The sequence below is a fragment of the Lonchura striata genome, chromosome 24, assembly GCF_046129695.1.
Source record: "Lonchura striata isolate bLonStr1 chromosome 24, bLonStr1.mat, whole genome shotgun sequence".
In the NCBI taxonomy this organism is placed as follows: Eukaryota; Metazoa; Chordata; class Aves; order Passeriformes; family Estrildidae; genus Lonchura; species Lonchura striata.
In genome coordinates, this window is record NC_134626.1 from 4,442,358 (window position 1) to 4,458,902 (window position 16,545).

The window sequence follows — 16,545 nt, forward strand, 5'->3', positions numbered from 1 at the left end:
CTCCAGCAACAAATAGGAGGCACTTGGGCAGGGTCTCTGACTCAGGCAGTCTTTGCTGCTGGAATAAAATGCAGAAAACCCATGTGAGATACATACAAAGGCTAAAATGTGTGTGGGCATGTAAGACTTTCAATATCCTGCTAAAAAACAGCCCTACCAGCAGTCGTGTGTGGCACACTTAACAACAGACCCTCAGATCAGTTCTCGTGGTGTCTGATGAAGTTCAGATCTGAGAGGTCCAAGCTGAAGAATAACACCTGGTCTGTCCTTTGTTTGAAGGACAGGAAGAAAAGGGTCTCCATTCGTCTTCCACGTTCTGTGCAGACAGAAAAAAAGGGAAAAAGCAGTAAATTAGAAAATGCACAGAGCACTCTTGAGTCTGGATAGTGCAGAGTATTGCTGTTTCTGGGGTTTCAAGGACTCTTGTCATCAGCTGTTCATTCCTCAGTGTTACCTCTCTCTTAGATGCTTCTTCAGATGCACTGATGCCTAAGCTCAGAAACCCCTTTGATCTGTGCTTACTTTGCTGAGCATTTACCAACTTAAAAGTGCCCATGTTAAACTTTAATATTCCCATGTCTGGCACTGGATGTTCCAACTATGCTGCTTTTTTTGGGATGTCTCAGAAGATACCAGTGTATGTAGCTGGGTCAAGTAGCTGATGGGTGAAATGAGCAGTGACTGGCTGCATGTAATAATCTGCATGTTACTGAAATTCAGAAGCTTTTCTGCCTTTTTATATTTTGTAAGGTGTGCAGTGTCACAGGCGTTGTGTGTTCTTTCCTCTTGCTGATGTGAATGTGCATCACAGGCAGCAGCACTTGGTGTATAAAATATCTCAGTTTCATAGTCACATTTGGCAAGTAGATTAAAAAAAAGAGGGGAGGGAATTTCTGCATTTAATGGCAACTGCATTGCTGTTTGTTGTACTCTTCAGAAGGCATTGCCAAAACTTCACTCATTTTCTTGGGGCATACTGTGAAATAAAAAGATGAGGGAGACTCTCCAGGAGAGATGCAGCCATGGAGTTACCAAAGAAATTGATGACTCTCGTGGGCCACATCTCCAAATGCTCGCCTGATAAATTTGTGCTCACTACTTAAAAATCTAATTGGATGAAGTGTTGGCATCTGTCATCAGCTCAGGCTGAGCCCAAGGGCTAAACAAAGCTCACCTTTCTCTGCTTAAATGACACAGCTTTGGAGGTTATCAGGGCACTGTCGTGTGCTGGGAGATCGCCAGGCTGCTCCTGGGCAGTGAATTTGAGACTGAAGGACTGGGCTGAAGGGCAGTTTGCTTTGCTGTAGCTGGGCTGTAGCAACTTCTGCTCATCCCTGATAGCATCTCCCTTAGCAGCCAGGTCGCTTGCTTTGACTTGGCAGTTTGAGGCAGGATGGGCTCACTGTCCAATTTACCATTCTTTGCTCTCAGTTTGTGAAAGAGAGACCTGATTTGGGGCAAAAAGGAGCCAGGAAGGAGTGAGTGCCCCTCTCTTGGCTTGAGCTCAGAGTTGTGCTGGCACTGACCAGAGCTGTTTGTGCACCCTGAGAGTGCTTCTGTGCTTGCTCTGACATAGTGAAACAGAGAAACAAAATCCATTTGTCAGATCTCCCCAAGAGAAACCTGAATGCCTACACGGCCAGGAAGGAGTCAGAGTCCTTGGAAAGGTTTGATAAGGAGATAATTCCACTCTTATCAGCAGGTCAGAGAAGCCCCTCTGAGCCACACAGCAGCACTGGTGGGGGTCACATTTCCTTTTAAGATTTCAAAGCATCCACATGGGAGTCTCCACATGTATGTGGAGGAGGCCCAGAGAGCTGGGCTGTTTCCCAGCCTACAGCAGGAGTGCTGAGATGCTAATCTCTGTTTGTTAATCCCATTGTATGCTGAGTGGTAGTGAAGAAGAAAGAAGGTTGCCTCTTAATCTTACTCTTGCAGTTCAGAAGAAATTCAAGTCTGATACTCCTTTTTTTGCTTCAGGATTTGATGTCTCCTGTTTAAAGTGCTGCCTCAGTTCCCAGCTGGCTGCTGTGGAACCCTTTCAGGACACAATGGCTCGTGAGCCACAGCCAGCAGCTGCAGGGAGAATGGAGGGAGGCACTGATATGGCAGCTTGGGGTGTCCCTGGTACCTGTCCCTTCCCTTGGGCACAGCCCCACCTTGCTTAGCTGTTATGCATCTTTTGTTTGGACCCTCCACTTTGTGAGCTCTCATATGCAATGCAAAAGTAAAGTTGGACTCCAAAAGGAGGAGAACTTTGGATTCCCTGGCACTGGGGTTACTCATGTCTGGAAGGGTTATCCAGGCACGACAAAACCTTCAGTGAATAACCTGTGTGCTGTATAGCAGTGTTATAAGGGTTTTGCCATAGGAACAAACGTGTTGCAAGGCTATCAAAGGCAACATTATGAAAGTGTTTTGAAGGTTATTGATGTTATTCCTCTGGGAATTGTATTACCAGTCACTGATATCAAAAGTAACAAATTCATAGAAGCTATGAATGATAGAGGCCTCAGAGCAAGAGCAAAGAATAAAAATAAAAAGCACTTGTTGGCTTACCATGTACTGTATAGGCTGCATGGAACATTAAATAGCATTTATCTGCTGTTCCTTGAGGCAGGCATCAGGCTCACACGAGCCTCCCTTGCAGGCACCCGGAGCCCCATGCCCTGCACTGTGTCTGTGCAGGGAGAGGGCTCGGGGCTGGTGAGCCCTGTGAGCACAGCTCCAGCCCTGGGATGCTGCTGGAGCTGCCATCACCTTGCAGCACTGCAGGGAGCTCCCTTCCTGCTGGGATGTGTGGGGCTGTGGCAGCCTGGGGAGGGCTGAGCTGCTGCCTTGTGCAGATGGGCCAGCACTTGGACACATCCTCAGTCCATCGTGCTGCTCTGGGGAGTGCGCTCGGGTGCGAGGGGCATCCCCTTCCAAATTATTTTAAATCATTTTTATACGTACAAAAGTAGCTTGGAGCTTGGTGAAGCTTTAGCAGCAGTGCTGATGCACAGAATATCTCTGTAGGAAAAGCTTATCACGAGCTCTCAATACATTCTCCTGGGCTTTTCTTGTTTGGTATTTGGAAATGTCAGCTTTCTATTACTTGGTCCACCTACAACAATACCAATTAAAAAAGGAAGAAGTGATGCATCTGCAGGTGCCCGTAGAACTGCTCTTAATTCACAGAAATGCATTAATATTTAACAGATAATAGTGTTATTGAGGCAAACTAGGCCATCAGCCTGAGAGAAAAACTTGCACCATCTTCATTCCAACTAGAATTGGAAGCATTCTGTTGATAGAAACTTTGAAAGCACTTGGTGAATGTCAGTGGAGCTTTGAAATTAAAATTTCTTCTTATTTCAGATCAACTATTATTGTATCTCTGGCTTGGGTGAGCTGGGAAAGGGCAGAAGCCACTTGGGGCATGATTTATAATGCTGGCATTTCTGGCCAGTGATGGGGATGGAAGTGTTCTGAGCTGAGCTCGTTTGAAATGCAATGACAGAATTCCCATGTAAAGGTTGCAATAAAAACAGAAAGAGGGAGAAGAGATTTTGTACTTCAGAATGAAAAAAAATTGAGAGTCCTCACAAATGTCAGCTGAGGGATCTTTGGCTCACACTTCTGGGGAAAAATAGTCCAAATGCAGTAGCAAATCTTTCACAGAGCAGCAGCCTGCAAAGAGAGCAGCACTGTTACAGCATTTGCAGTACCTCAATATTTTCATTTGTGTCTGTGATTTGTTGGGACTTTGCCCGTGTGTGCATGGGCAGCATGATTCCAAACATGGTTTCAAAATATTCATGCAGCTGCAGGGCAGAACTCTGCTCCACATCTCCAGTTTTGGTGGCTGGGAGGTTCCTCACTGGTGCTTTTTTGGCAATCAAGCCTTTTCTTTGTGTTACTCTAAAAAGAGCTGTGTTTTGCTGTTAAATCCAGTAATCCTGCTGTATAAATTGGGCTGCATCAGTTGGGAAAGTTTTTGAGATGTTTTGAAAAGGAAAAGCACAATTCAGGTGTAGGACACTGACATATCACATAGCTTTGATGTTCTTCTCTGCACCACTTTCCTTGCAGAAGGAATTCCACTGTTCTGGAAATGGTTGCAGTACACAGGTTTAACATAGGAAAACACAGAGGCACTGTGCAAAGTAAGACTTCAAAGGTGGAGAGCTGGAGTAGCAGAATATATTCAGTATGGCAAGAGATGTGTGTGCTGTAATAAGCCTCATTTGTCAGGAAGAGTATCTCCGAGGAGTTCAAACCCAAAGAAACCTTTGCTTTGCCCTCAGCGCTATTGTTTGAAAATCCTCAAGGCTTTTGCAGAATAAATTGTAAAACTGCAGAGAGAAGTGACAGGGAGGAGGAGGAGATGCCTTGGTGATTTCCACAGCAAATCTGTCTCCCTGTAGAGGCAGTGGGGGCTGCATGCAGCAGCTGGGCTAAAGGCAGCTCTTGCTGCTGTTTCACACTTTCCCTGGGCGGGGGTGTTAAGCAGGAGCATCTCTGAGTAAGCTGAAGTAGGGCAGGTGCCTTTCTCTAAGTTTTCTCTGCATGCTTTAATGATGGTTGTGTTTTTCTACACAAGCAGTGGCATAGCTGTAGAAGGCCATTAACTGAGTCAGACAGCTGCCTCTGACCGACAGCTCCAAGCTGTGAAAGTCTCAGGCTGGTGTTTCTAGAATCCAGACAGACAATTAAAACCATGGGTTTGAAGAAGAGCCTTGCTCTGTGGGCGGCAGCCTGGAGCCCACCATGGTTCTCAGATGCTCAGGGATGCTCTGCTGCTGCTGCCCTGTGTTCTGGGCAGTGACAACACCTCAGACCTTCCCATGAAACCACTTCCATGGTCTCTGGGGCAATAAGCAGGACAGGAGATTTCCCTGCTTGCATCTCCATCCCTGGGACCTCTGTCAGCAGCAAAGCTCCCTGCATGTTCCTAGATAAACAAACGCAGTCCCAGCTCATGGCAGAATTATCTTGTCCCTGTCAGCTGCCTGTGTAAGTTAAAGCTTCCAGCTGGGAGAGGTGACAAAGATGAAAAGAAATTTCCATTGTCCAGAAGAATAATACCTGTGTGAGGAAAAAGAAGTGCCTTTTGTTTTATTTTGCTGCATGTTTCTGGTTTTGTAGCATCCTCTTCCTGTTACACCTTTTACTAGCACTAGAGGTATTGCTATGAAAGATAAAGAACAGAAATCAATTTCTTTTGGAACTTTGGAGGCCAGGAATTACTGCATGTTATTTCTTTGTGTCTTTCAAAGTGTACGTTAAGTAAACATGATCCTCAGGAGTATTTAGAGGCAGCTCTTTCTATATAAAATATCTTCAAATGTACCACATGTGATGATGTATTAGTGAGTGTTTGGTATTTGTTCTATAGTAAGATTCTCTCACTTTTCTGCTCACACTATTTAAATGCTGCCTGCTCTGTGTGCTGTGCCCTTACCAAGGAATTGAAGAGGAACTGGGGAACACATTATAAAGTATACAGCCAGATAACATCTTGATTCTCTTTAAAACAATTGCAGGAAATCTTGTAATCTCAAAATAATTTTTTGCTTCCCAAGCCTTTCAATACTGCAGTACGTGGAGCTGCATTGTCCTGTAGCCAGTCTTTTGTCTCAAAAATTCTTGAACTTAAAACAAAAACCCAAAATAATTTGGGCTGAAAAACTGGGAAAATTACTGTGTTGGAGGTGTGGGCTGGCTGACCTTTTGAGACAAGCATTGTATCCATAGGGTATAAATCTTGAGACCCCAGCTGTGGCTGGGATGTGGGGATGGTGGGGAGGGCCACCACCCCAGAGGGGACCCAGAGCTGCTGTACAAGGACAGTGACAAGTGGCACGAGATCCTGAGCGAGGATGCTGATTTAACTGCAGTTAAAACCACACATGCACCAGTGTCTCTCTGCCTGGCTGGCCCCAAGCATCTTCTCTTCCTGAGGAAGCTGTTGCAGGGCCAGAAGTTCCAGCAGCTCTTTTGTCAGCTGGAGCCAAAGGGGACAGGGTTAATTCAAGGTGCTGTGCTGCCTAAAAGGGATTTTCCAGCAGAAGGAGTCCTGCTCTGCAGCACAACAACTGCTTTTGTGTCTGGCTCTGGGGTCCCACTCTCTTCCCCGTGCTCCAGTGCTTCAGCTCAGGTGCCAGGGCTGTGCTGTGTCTCTGGTAATTGTCTCGTTCTCCCTAATTAAACATGCCCAGCTCTAGATAAATTAAGGCAGTAGGTTGTGCGCTCAAAGGCAGTGGATTTTTTTTTGTTGTTGTTTTCACAGTTAGTGTGGAAGATTAATATATTCTAAGGCATCAGTCACCAGGTTGCCTTCCATAGCATGACCTCAATTAGAAATTAGTTCAAGGATAAAGAAATTGCTGGGATTCAAACCAATAATCTGCCCAAAGCTAGCACTTGGTCTGAAAAAATTCCATTACTTCAGTGTCTGTGTTATGCATTTGTGCCTTTTTCTTCAGGTATCTCAGACTCTGCTTCCAAACCTTTGAAATTCCAGAGAAAATCATTCAGAAAGACATTGCTATAAATAGTAGAAGATTCTGTCATCCATGTGTCTGGGAATAGTTTCATTCACTGGTTTGATTTTTAGATAACACACAGATGATACACAGGCACTCCCAGTACCTGTCCCTGAGTTACCTCTGGGTACTAAAGCATCCTGTAATGGTAGCCCCTCAAAACCACAGAAACCTCTTTATATTATCATTTTATGGGACCTCTTTATATTAGCTTTTTTTGGAGGTGGTAATTTGTCAGATATTAATCCTGTCACCCTGCAGCAATGGATGTGAATTATCTTCCCAGAAAGCTGAGATTTCCTTTTCAGCCTTTTGGATTGTGTGAGAAATACAAAGTAAACCTCATGAATGAATAGCTGCTGGAAAAGAAAAAAACCTGTTATAATTTTGGGGGTGAACAGGGAGGGAGTGGGGCACAGGAGCTGCCTGTGCATCCCACTGCCATGCTCCACTGCTCCTGCCCTTCTGCTTCGTGGTGTAGCCACTAGAGCTGGAGCAGGCTGGTTTCACCTGTTTGACACAGCAGAACTGACACAAATGTCCAGTGCCAGCCAGGGCAAGTGGCTGCATTTGGGGTAATTCCTTGGCTGAGATTAAATTCACTGATCTCTTCACACTTGAGGATGATTTACTTCCTTTCATCCTTCCAGCAGGGAGTACAAATGCAAAACTTTCAGCTCAGAGGTATTTTTCCAAAGAAAATTATCTTCAGCTGTGGTCATTGGTGATTTGGGAGACCCTGCCAGTGAGATTTTGCCTTGAGCTGATTGCCTTGGCTGAGCAACTGAAGAGCAGCTGGAAACTGGCCAGAAATGGCTTTTGATTTTTTGCTTTTAAAAGAAAAATAAATAGAAGAGAACCAAACCAGCATGCTTTGGTAAGGCATAAGGTTTTTGTGATTATTCTCCCTGAAAAGGGAGACTTCCCCTTGGAGGGGGCTGATTCTGGGAGGTGAAGAAGAAGCAAAAGGTGGTTGCTGAATGAAGTTTCCCCTGTGGCTGAGCTATTGTGGAGCTCTGGAGGAGCTGACCATTCCTTCACCCCAGCATTGGTCAGCCCTGTGCTGGCTGCCCAAGGCCTCTCACCTGCTAGAACTGTTCCAGTTTGGTGTTTCTGCTCCTGTGAAATACCCCCACGTGGAGCAGGCTGGTGGAGCAAACAATCCCTGGTTTAGTCAGATATTTTCCATGGTGTGTGGTGGGCAGCAGAGGAGGCTGCCAGGCTCTGCTGCAGCACCACTATGTGCCATTATCACTTTCTGGATAGTGTGTATGTTACAGTGAGCTCATGGGCACTCTGTGCCCCCTTCCCCGGGACCCTGTGACTCTGATCAGATAACCCTGGACCCCTCCTTCCTGCCCCAACGGGGTTGGTGGAGAGCCAGGGAAGCCCACCCTGTCCAAAGTCTGTATAGACCCCTGACATTTCCTGTTCATGCTCTCCCCTTGGACACCACAGAATAAAGAGAGCTGAACCAAGTATTTTGGGGTAAGAGCCTCTTTTGGAAATCTTTGCCATCTCCTGATATTCCTCTCCTCACAGCCCTGGACCTCTGGGCTAGCCTGATATTGAGGGGGCTGTGCGAGGGGGGAAACGTCATGTGTACACTTTCACCATCACATAGTTTTTCTCCTTCATATTTCATGAGAACTGGCATTAGATGAATGGTTAAGCCATGGAAGAAGTGTAACGCCATGCCAGTCTGATTTATTGACCACTTAGTGCTGATGAAGCTTCAAACAAGAGGCAGACGGATGTCGCAGTTGCATTTTTCTTCATCAAAACCAACGACTTGTTGTGTTGAAGCACTTGTTGCCCCATCTCCTGCTCACCCCCAGCAGCAGTGGAGGCAGTTCCTGTGCCACACTGAGGAGGCAGGAGAAGCCAAGGAAGCTACATTAGTATTTTTTCTTTCAGTCTTTCACATCTCTCTTGCTCTCCTAGTAGGTCATCACAAATAGTGATTAGCTGCTACTTATGAGCTTTCCAAAACATATGTATTCTCTTCATGTGTGTCAAAACATTTCACCAAGTAGATTGGCATTCATGAGGTTTGTCATTCTGAGGTCAGCTTTGAGATGTAGGCATAAGGAAAAAACCTGTTTGGTTTGTGCTTGTTTTATGTGCTTTTACATATAAACAGTATAAATTCCAGTGCCAGTCCACTGCTGAGGTCCACTTGCTTGTGGTGCACTGAAGCCAGGAAGCCCCATAATGCTGACCTGCTTGGTGACAAACCAGCACTGCCAGGCTGTGAAAAATACCTGAGAGGAAGGCTGAAGCACCTGCAGAGCTGCCACATCACCCAGTGCTGTGTCCTTGCTCCCTTCTTTGAAACTTCCCTGGGAGCAAGAGGTGTATTTGCATGAAATCTCTGAAGCATATTACTTTTTATTACTTCATCATCTAGATCACTAATGATGTTAAATTAGCTGATGGAGACTATTTGGGTGTATGGGTAATCATTTTTACTATCTGAACCTCTTCTGAATTATGCACAAGAACTCTGATGTTTCAGACCTCCCCTTTGTAGAATGAGAGGCTGTGATGGTTTTCTGTGTCCTCTGTCTGGGCAGATGTGCCTGTGAAAAGGAAGGTTTTGAACCCCTCAGAGCTGAACACAAAAGGTCCAGTTGTTTTTCTCAGAAGATGTCTTGGTTTGAACAGACAGGTGTCTGTTGAGGAAAGCAGAAGCCTCTCTTGACATGGAAAATGTAAATCTCCTCTTTCTGAATTATTTTAATTTTGACATTGAGAGGCTCTCAGGCAAAGATATGGGAGTAGGAATAACAGGTTTTTATTAGGAAATATAAAAATAAAAATTAAAAATAAAAATTCAACAACACAAATCAACACTGACAGAGTCAGAATATGACTTGACCTGCTGTGTGTCAGGGAGGTGGCTCAGCCCCATCCCAGGGTGGCTCAGCCCTCCTGCAGTCCCAGCTGTGCTTCTGCTGGAGCAGGATCCTGCACAAGGGGGGAGTTTTCCTTGGAGCTCCAGGGCTGGGGGAGATGGGCCTGGGCTCCTCTGGGAATGCAGGGGGAAGAAAGCTGCTCCTCTGGGAATGCAGGGGGGAAGAAAGCTGCTCCCCTGGGAATGCAGGGGGAAGAAAGCTGCTCCTCTGGGAATGCAGTGGGAAGGAAGCTGCTCCTCTGGGAATGCAGTGGGAAGGAAGCTGCTCCTCTGGGAATGCAGGGGGAAGGAAGCTGCTCCTCTGGGAATGCAGGGGCAGAGGCTGTTGTGCTATTCCCAGGTCAGATTGGATCCAGGTAGGAATGCTTGGCTCCTCCCTGGGCAGAGCATCTCCCAGGAGGTGATGGAATTTTCTCAGCCATGCAGGGACACTCAGTGGCCAAGATAATTAATAATTAATGGCCCATGAACAGAAGAGATCTCCTGGAGGGAGGATTGGTTGTGGAAGAGATAAATAAAAACTGCCCCACCTGGCTTTAACAGCTGACCTATTACCAGAAGATAACTGCCCCACCTGGTTCTAAAAGATGGCAATAGAATGCACACCCCTGGCCACATCTTGCATTTGCAACCTAAGACAGAAGAATCTTGGGAATAGAAGAGCCAACAGTTTTCTTTGCTTTAGCACTTCCCCAAACCACTCTGAAATAAATTCTTAGCTGTTCCTTACAAGGTTTCTTTGCCTCTTCCCTCAGTGCAATACAACTCTTTTAGCACTGGCTGCAAGAATTTAATACTGCTTTCTCACAGAATCTTCACTGAGAATCCCCTGCTTGCAGTTCTATCCATAGAGGGGGAAAATGCAAGTTCCTGCTTGCATATTTTCCTAACCTAAAAGAGCTTGTCCTCCAGACCGAGGAATATATCTGGTTACTGAGGGGATGCTCTGCAGGGCTGCCCTGCTTTCCGTGGTGCTGTACACCAGTGGCCTCCCCACTGCCAGCACCTTCTTAGGCAGCCTGGAGGAGCTGGGGGACGTGAGCAGCCCTCCCTGATCCTGGGGATGTGCAGGATGCTCCGGTGTGCAGGGTGCAGGAGAGGGGCAGGGTCACCCCACACACGAGCAGGGCTGGGTGCCACCCTGCCCTGCCCTGGGCTGCTCCAGTGCAGCTCCAGCGTGCTGGGCTTCAGGGCTGTGCTTTGCCCACCAGAAGTTCCCTCCTCACATCTCCTCGGGGAAGGTGTCCCTGTCCTTCTCCAGCTCTCCCCTGGTTTCATAAGCAAGTGCTCCCATCAGCACAACCTGTGCAAGTGGATGATGGGTTGTGTTCCCACTCCCCTTTGGAACAGGGCTCTAACAACATTAATGAAACATTAGAGTTTTAATTACACCATTATCCTATTTATTTTTATAAATAATTCCAAAGCAGTCATTAAAGTTTGCGAACTTAGGAGTAAATGACTTAAGGGAAAGAAGTCATCTCCTCAATCTTGTTATTATCTATTGAACAATCTCCCTGGGACTGTTGGGGAGCTGGCGGGGTTGCTGCTGCTGTTGAGGTGATTGATGGGCCCGCAGGGTTGAACAGAGCTCAGCTCCTGCTCCGGTGGTGGTGGGACGGGACCACAGGAGCCAGAGAGGGGCCTGGGGAGGGAGAGGGGAGAGGGGTCAGTGTGGGGTCAGTGTGGGGTCTGCTGTGGGATCAGCTGTGGGATCCACCTGCAGGATCAGCTATGGGTTCTGCTTCCAGGATCAGCTGTGGGATCTGCCTGTGTGATCCACCCGCAGGATCAGCTGTGGGATCAGCCTGTGGGGAGCCAGCACCTCTGTCCTCCTGCAGCTTTTCCAGTCCCAACCTGCAAGGGACATTTCCAGTCCCAGCCCTCTGCAGTTTTCTTCAAAAGAGCAGGAATCACAGGCTTGGGGTGATGTTTGGGGTGCTCTGTGAGACTGTTTGTGAGCCTCCTCGGCTCTTCCCTCCTGTTTTCTGTCACTGTGTGGAGAGTGTGGCTCTTCTGATGCTCTCAGGTGATTTTCTGTATATTGAAAAAAGACTGATGTGGACCAGAACTGATGGAAGCATTGTCTCAAACAAACAAAAGGTCCCTTAAACCAAAGCATATTCATTGTCAGTGATGTTCATAGGAAAACCCCAGGTGTTTGGTGTTGCAAGGGTTGGAAAAGAGGTCCATGCTGAATATACCAGTGGAGCAGGAAAGTTGCAGAGGGCCCTCAGGGTGGGTGAAGCCGTGTGCAAACTCCTCTTTTAAAGAACAGCTCTGACCTCAGGGAAATCCAGTGCAATCTGGGGTCTGATCATGATTGCTGTCACAGTTTTAATTAGGAGGTTAAATGCAGAGAGTGCTGGCCCCAGCAACATAACTCTTGCTCTGCTGTCCCTGCAGAACCCAGACATTGTGTTGGTGCACTACCTGAACGTCCCGGCCATCGAGGACTGCGGGAAGCCCTGCGGCCCCATCCTGTGCTCAATAAACACCGACAAGAAGGAATGGGCAAAGTGGACAAAAGAGGAGCTCATCGGGCAGCTCAAACCCATGTGTGAGTATCTGGAGCTGGTTTTGCTTCTTTGCTGTATACTTAGAGTCCAGTGTCTCTCACAGCCAACAACAATCCTGTGAAGGAGTCATTTGTCCATCCAACTCAGTTTGCATCTGCACACACTTTCTTTCCAATATTAAACACTTCTGGGGTGCATGGTGTGAGAGCTGCTCACACTGTCCCCAGAGGTCTCCTCTGCACACTGGGGGAAAACTGTACCATGTTCTTGCATGTCCTAGGGCTGTTTGTAGGCACCTGCTCACCTGCAAAGAGCCTGTGTGGTACTGGCAGGTGGATTCTCCCAAGGGCACTCCATGTTTGGGTGGTCATTGTCAGGTCACAGTGGGTTGCTGTAGCTTACAGGTGGCCCCATGGAACTGAGTGTTTTGAACTGAGCATCATTTCCTTCAGTTTTGAACTTTGCAGCCTAACAAGAAGGCTGCTTAGAGAAGGTTTGCAGAGTGGTGGGGAAGTTTGCCCTCAGACAGGCAGTTCTTTGAACCTCTCTGCATCTGCCTTGGTATATAATATTTTCCTTTGCATCACAGTTTTCCCCTGGAGATCACATTCCAATGTGCACACAAACAGCTTTTTGCAATGAAAGAAAAATTAGACACAAAGTGGGCCTTATAACCAAGAGAAAATTAACTGAAAAAGCCACAATACCAAATAGGAGTCAACAAATACCAGGTCTTCTGTTCCTGCCCCCTGCCCCTGCCTGGATGCTGGTGTCATGCCCAGCCTCCTGTAATTGGAGGTCACAGCCACAGAGTGCATCCTGATGTATCTCTGCCATCCGTGAAAGATCAGCCTTGTGCTGACCACAGTGCTGGTAATCTGAGTTTGCAGTCCTTTGTTGCATCCTGAACTCTGCAGGCCCATGCATTCCTTTTCCACACAAAGCTGGAGGGCAGAGGAGGATAGAGAAAATGACACATTTGCCCCTGGGGCTGATAAACTTAGACAGAAATCCAGGATGTTGGTATAGCTGAGACTGGACAAGTACCTTAACATTAAACAGGAAAGGAAGCAGCAGCCTGTTAAAAAATCTGCAGTGCATCAAGAAAATTATGTGAAAACTACAACGAACTCACCGTAAATTTAATAACACTTGGCTCTTTTATGTCTCAGGAGGGAAGAGTGAAATTCTGCGCAATTATTCAGAGTATATATGCATGTACACGTCTCTTTTTATGGGTACATATCCTGGGAAACACATCCTTAGAAATGTAGCTACAATAAAAGCTTTGTATTCTGATCAGACCTAGAAAACAAAGAGGACACGGATAACCGTGTTTGGGGAGCAGAGGGGCACTGCTAGCCAAGAAGCCATCAGATTTGGTTCCAGTATAGGGTGTGCCATGAAATTCTGGAGCCAGGCACATTAGTTTCATCACATTTTTGCATTAATCACGTTCTTTCACAGACTTCACAGTTTGATTGCCTGATGTTTCCAAATTTCTCTGCCCTAAAGCAGATTTGTCAATGGCTTAATCAAAGCATTGTGCATGGTGCAGTGACAGTCTCACCCTTTTACCTGCTCTGTGTTGGGGTTTGTTGTGTTTTATTCCTCTGGACTTGGAAGCTGTGTGAGGTTTTGTTGATTATTTTGTTTTCTCAGTTGCTGTTTCCTGTGAGAGTTTCTCATTTAAGGCACCTTAGTGATGATTACAGCCAGGGTGTGTGTGGAGCTCCAAGGCCTCTGTAGCTGTGGGTGGGTTCCTGTTTCAGACCACTGTAATGGCTATCCTGTAATTCAGGATTAAGGAAGAGAAGCTGATGCTAGTCCTTTGGGGAACATGCTTCCTCCAGGTCAGAGGTTGGTGGCAGTGTCCAGCTCTTGACTCACCACAAGTGCACTTTAAGTCCTACTCAGCCTGGGCTGAGGTGTTGAAGCTGTTGACTTGTGTCAGGTATGAAAGCTTTTCTGTCAGGATGGAGGGTAGCAGACAGTCAGTGGTGTGGGAGCATGTTCTCTTGGCCTGCAGAACTAAAAGCAATGTGGCAGATGGCTGGCAGGGTGAGCAGCGTCGGTCCTGGAGTCCAAGCTGGACAAACACATCAAACTGTTTTTCCTGAAATGCAGAGAGAGCCTGGCTGGGATGATCAGGGAGTTTGTTTACATTTCTTGCATCCATAATTTGCTCAGCTCCCTTTTCCTTCCCTGCTGCATCATCCCAAAGTCAGCCCAGGCTTCAGCAAGTCTTCAGCAGCACCAGGGACAGGCACCAGCTCCTGGTGCCAGCCTTGTCAGCCTCGTGAGCAGAGCAGGGTACTGAAGTCTGGGTGCTGAGAAGTGGCTTCTGCCCTGGCTTCTTCTGCAGGAGACCACTGAACCCAGAGAGAGCTTCTTGGCTGGCTGCAGGGGTGGTGTTTGCTCATTCTGTCACTGTGCTTGCACTGGTGGTCTGGATTAAAACCCCACCTTTTTGGAGTGCCCGTAGAGCTCTGAGAGCTTTGTGGAAAAAGCATTAACTTGTCCTAATATAGCTGGTGTGGGAACTAATTAAGAGACTGAAATGAACCCATCTGAACATCCATGAAAGGTAAATGCTGCAGATGCTCTAAGGATTTGAGGTTTTCTCAACACCTCCAGCTGAGTTGAGACTGTAAATAATTAATTAATCAGCCTGACTTCAGTTTTCATGGCTTTGGATTTTTGCTTTAGTTCTGATCTATTGGTCAACTGCATTCACACTGGAATGTCCATGACCTCCTGATTGCCTTCTCTGGACCATCGCTGTTGGTTTGTCAGACCTCAAGACTGAAGCATGTGAGCCTGGAAGGCCTCATACACATTCCTGACCTCCCACGGGATGATTCCTTCCTCCTCGCAGATTTGGAGAGGGGGCCCCTTGTCTCAGCAAGGTCAGGGAGCCCAGGGAGGCTGTGACACCTCCGCTGTTACCAGATCTGGGATAATCCAGCTGTTGGGAGCATCTCAGCTGGGTGTCTCAAGCAAAAGGGCTGTTGTGTGTGTGTGTTGCTTTGGTATGAATGCAACTTTTGGGTACATTTGTGTAAAGTGAATAGCTATAATCCATGAAAATTCTGCAGGAATGTGGTCCGAGACACCTGTAAGTCATTTCAGGATGCCTGGTGTGAAGAATGAGCCTCAATTTGGCATAACTTTCAATTTCCCTCCTCCCTTGTGCCCCATTACAGTCTTGCTTTGAGATTTCTCTGAATAGATTAGCAGATGTCCTTAGAGGCATCTGGTGGTAAAAGCAAATTCAGTGGCAGAATCCATCACAGCAGAATTCTGTATATAAACTCCATATGATCAGCAAATTGTGGGCCAGCTCATGTTGGGGGTTTCTCCAAATCATCCCCTTTTGGCTCTCTCATCCTTCAGCTGGCAAAGTATGACTTAAAAGCTCACAGCTGGTGCTACGTTGCAATCCTTGTTCCAGGTCCACTATAATTAAGAGCTGTCTTCCTTTCAGTGGAAAAGCTTTTTGCATTTCTCTGCTGCACAGGAACTGAGGGCTCCTGTTTGTGCTGCCTGCACGCAGCCACAGCTGGGCAAGCTGGAAGTTCCATGTGTGCTCATCAGTCCAGGGGCAAGGGCTGCTCTTGCCTTGTCCCAAGTCCCTAATTCTGTGTCAGTGAAGCCATCAGGCCTCCTGGAGGTGACCTCAACCTGCATCCCTGCTTGTCATCACTGGAGAAGGCATCAAACGCCTGCAGCTCAGAACAAAACTCAGCAGCAATTGGAATTAATGCAGTTTGAAGAACTGAGTTGTTGGGAGTTTTTTTACCTTGGCTTGAATTTATATTTAATTTCAGTAACTCTATTTAAGGATTGGGGTTATATTTCATCTTCAAAGATCAGTTGTACAAAAATGCTACATGGGATGAATTTCACAATTCCCCAAGCAGTTTGTCTGAGCTCCAAAGTGCCCCTCAATGCGAAATGAAGCTTGCCAGGTTAGCTTAGCTGACCACATAGAAAGCAACGTGGATTCTTTAAAAAAAACATTGAGTTTATTAATGCTGACATCCAGTTTTAGTGCAATAGTCTGAGTTTTTATTAGAAAGAAAACATGATAGAAGGTGCTAGATAGGTTCTTATATCCACCCAGCACTTGGACTTTGATTACCCCTGTTCACATTGCCTATGTGGCCAGCATCAGCCTCCTGCTCATCAGCACCTGCTCAGCTTCTCATCTTCCCCTTCACTACTGCAGGTGTGCAGCTCATGCAGGAATACACTTTTCCTCTCCTCTGAGATCTGTGGTGGCCTTTATGTCCCCAGAGGAAGTTTGATCCCATGTCTAAATGGGTCACTCTGGGGGAAAACAGTTTCCCTTGTGGTCAAATTTCACCTACTGTAGACAGTCCCACTTTGCCAAAAGAAAACAATTAGGAGCTGTGTTTCACCTGGTGCCTTTCAGCTGTGTTTGGAGACACCAAAGTGAAATGATCCCGCTGAGTGCTGACAGCAGTCCAGTAGGAGCCCACCATCATCAGTAATAGAAACTAACTTGAAGAAACCTAAACCAAATAGTTTTCTGACCCCCTCAAACTTGAGTATT

At 46.7% G+C, this 16,545-nt stretch overlaps 1 protein-coding gene across 5 annotated transcripts in view; it reads left to right on the forward strand.

Moving 5' to 3' along the window:
* Positions 1–16,545, forward strand: part of CAMTA1 (calmodulin binding transcription activator 1) — a 225,154-nt gene that overhangs the window by 157,556 nt on the left and 51,053 nt on the right. For all 5 annotated transcript variants that reach the window (XM_031506667.2, XM_021534234.3, XM_021534235.3 and 2 more), the window contains exon 6: positions 11,854–12,007. In XM_031506667.2, the coding sequence (XP_031362527.1) occupies positions 11,854–12,007 (154 nt within the window). The remainder of the gene's footprint in view (positions 1–11,853; positions 12,008–16,545) is intronic.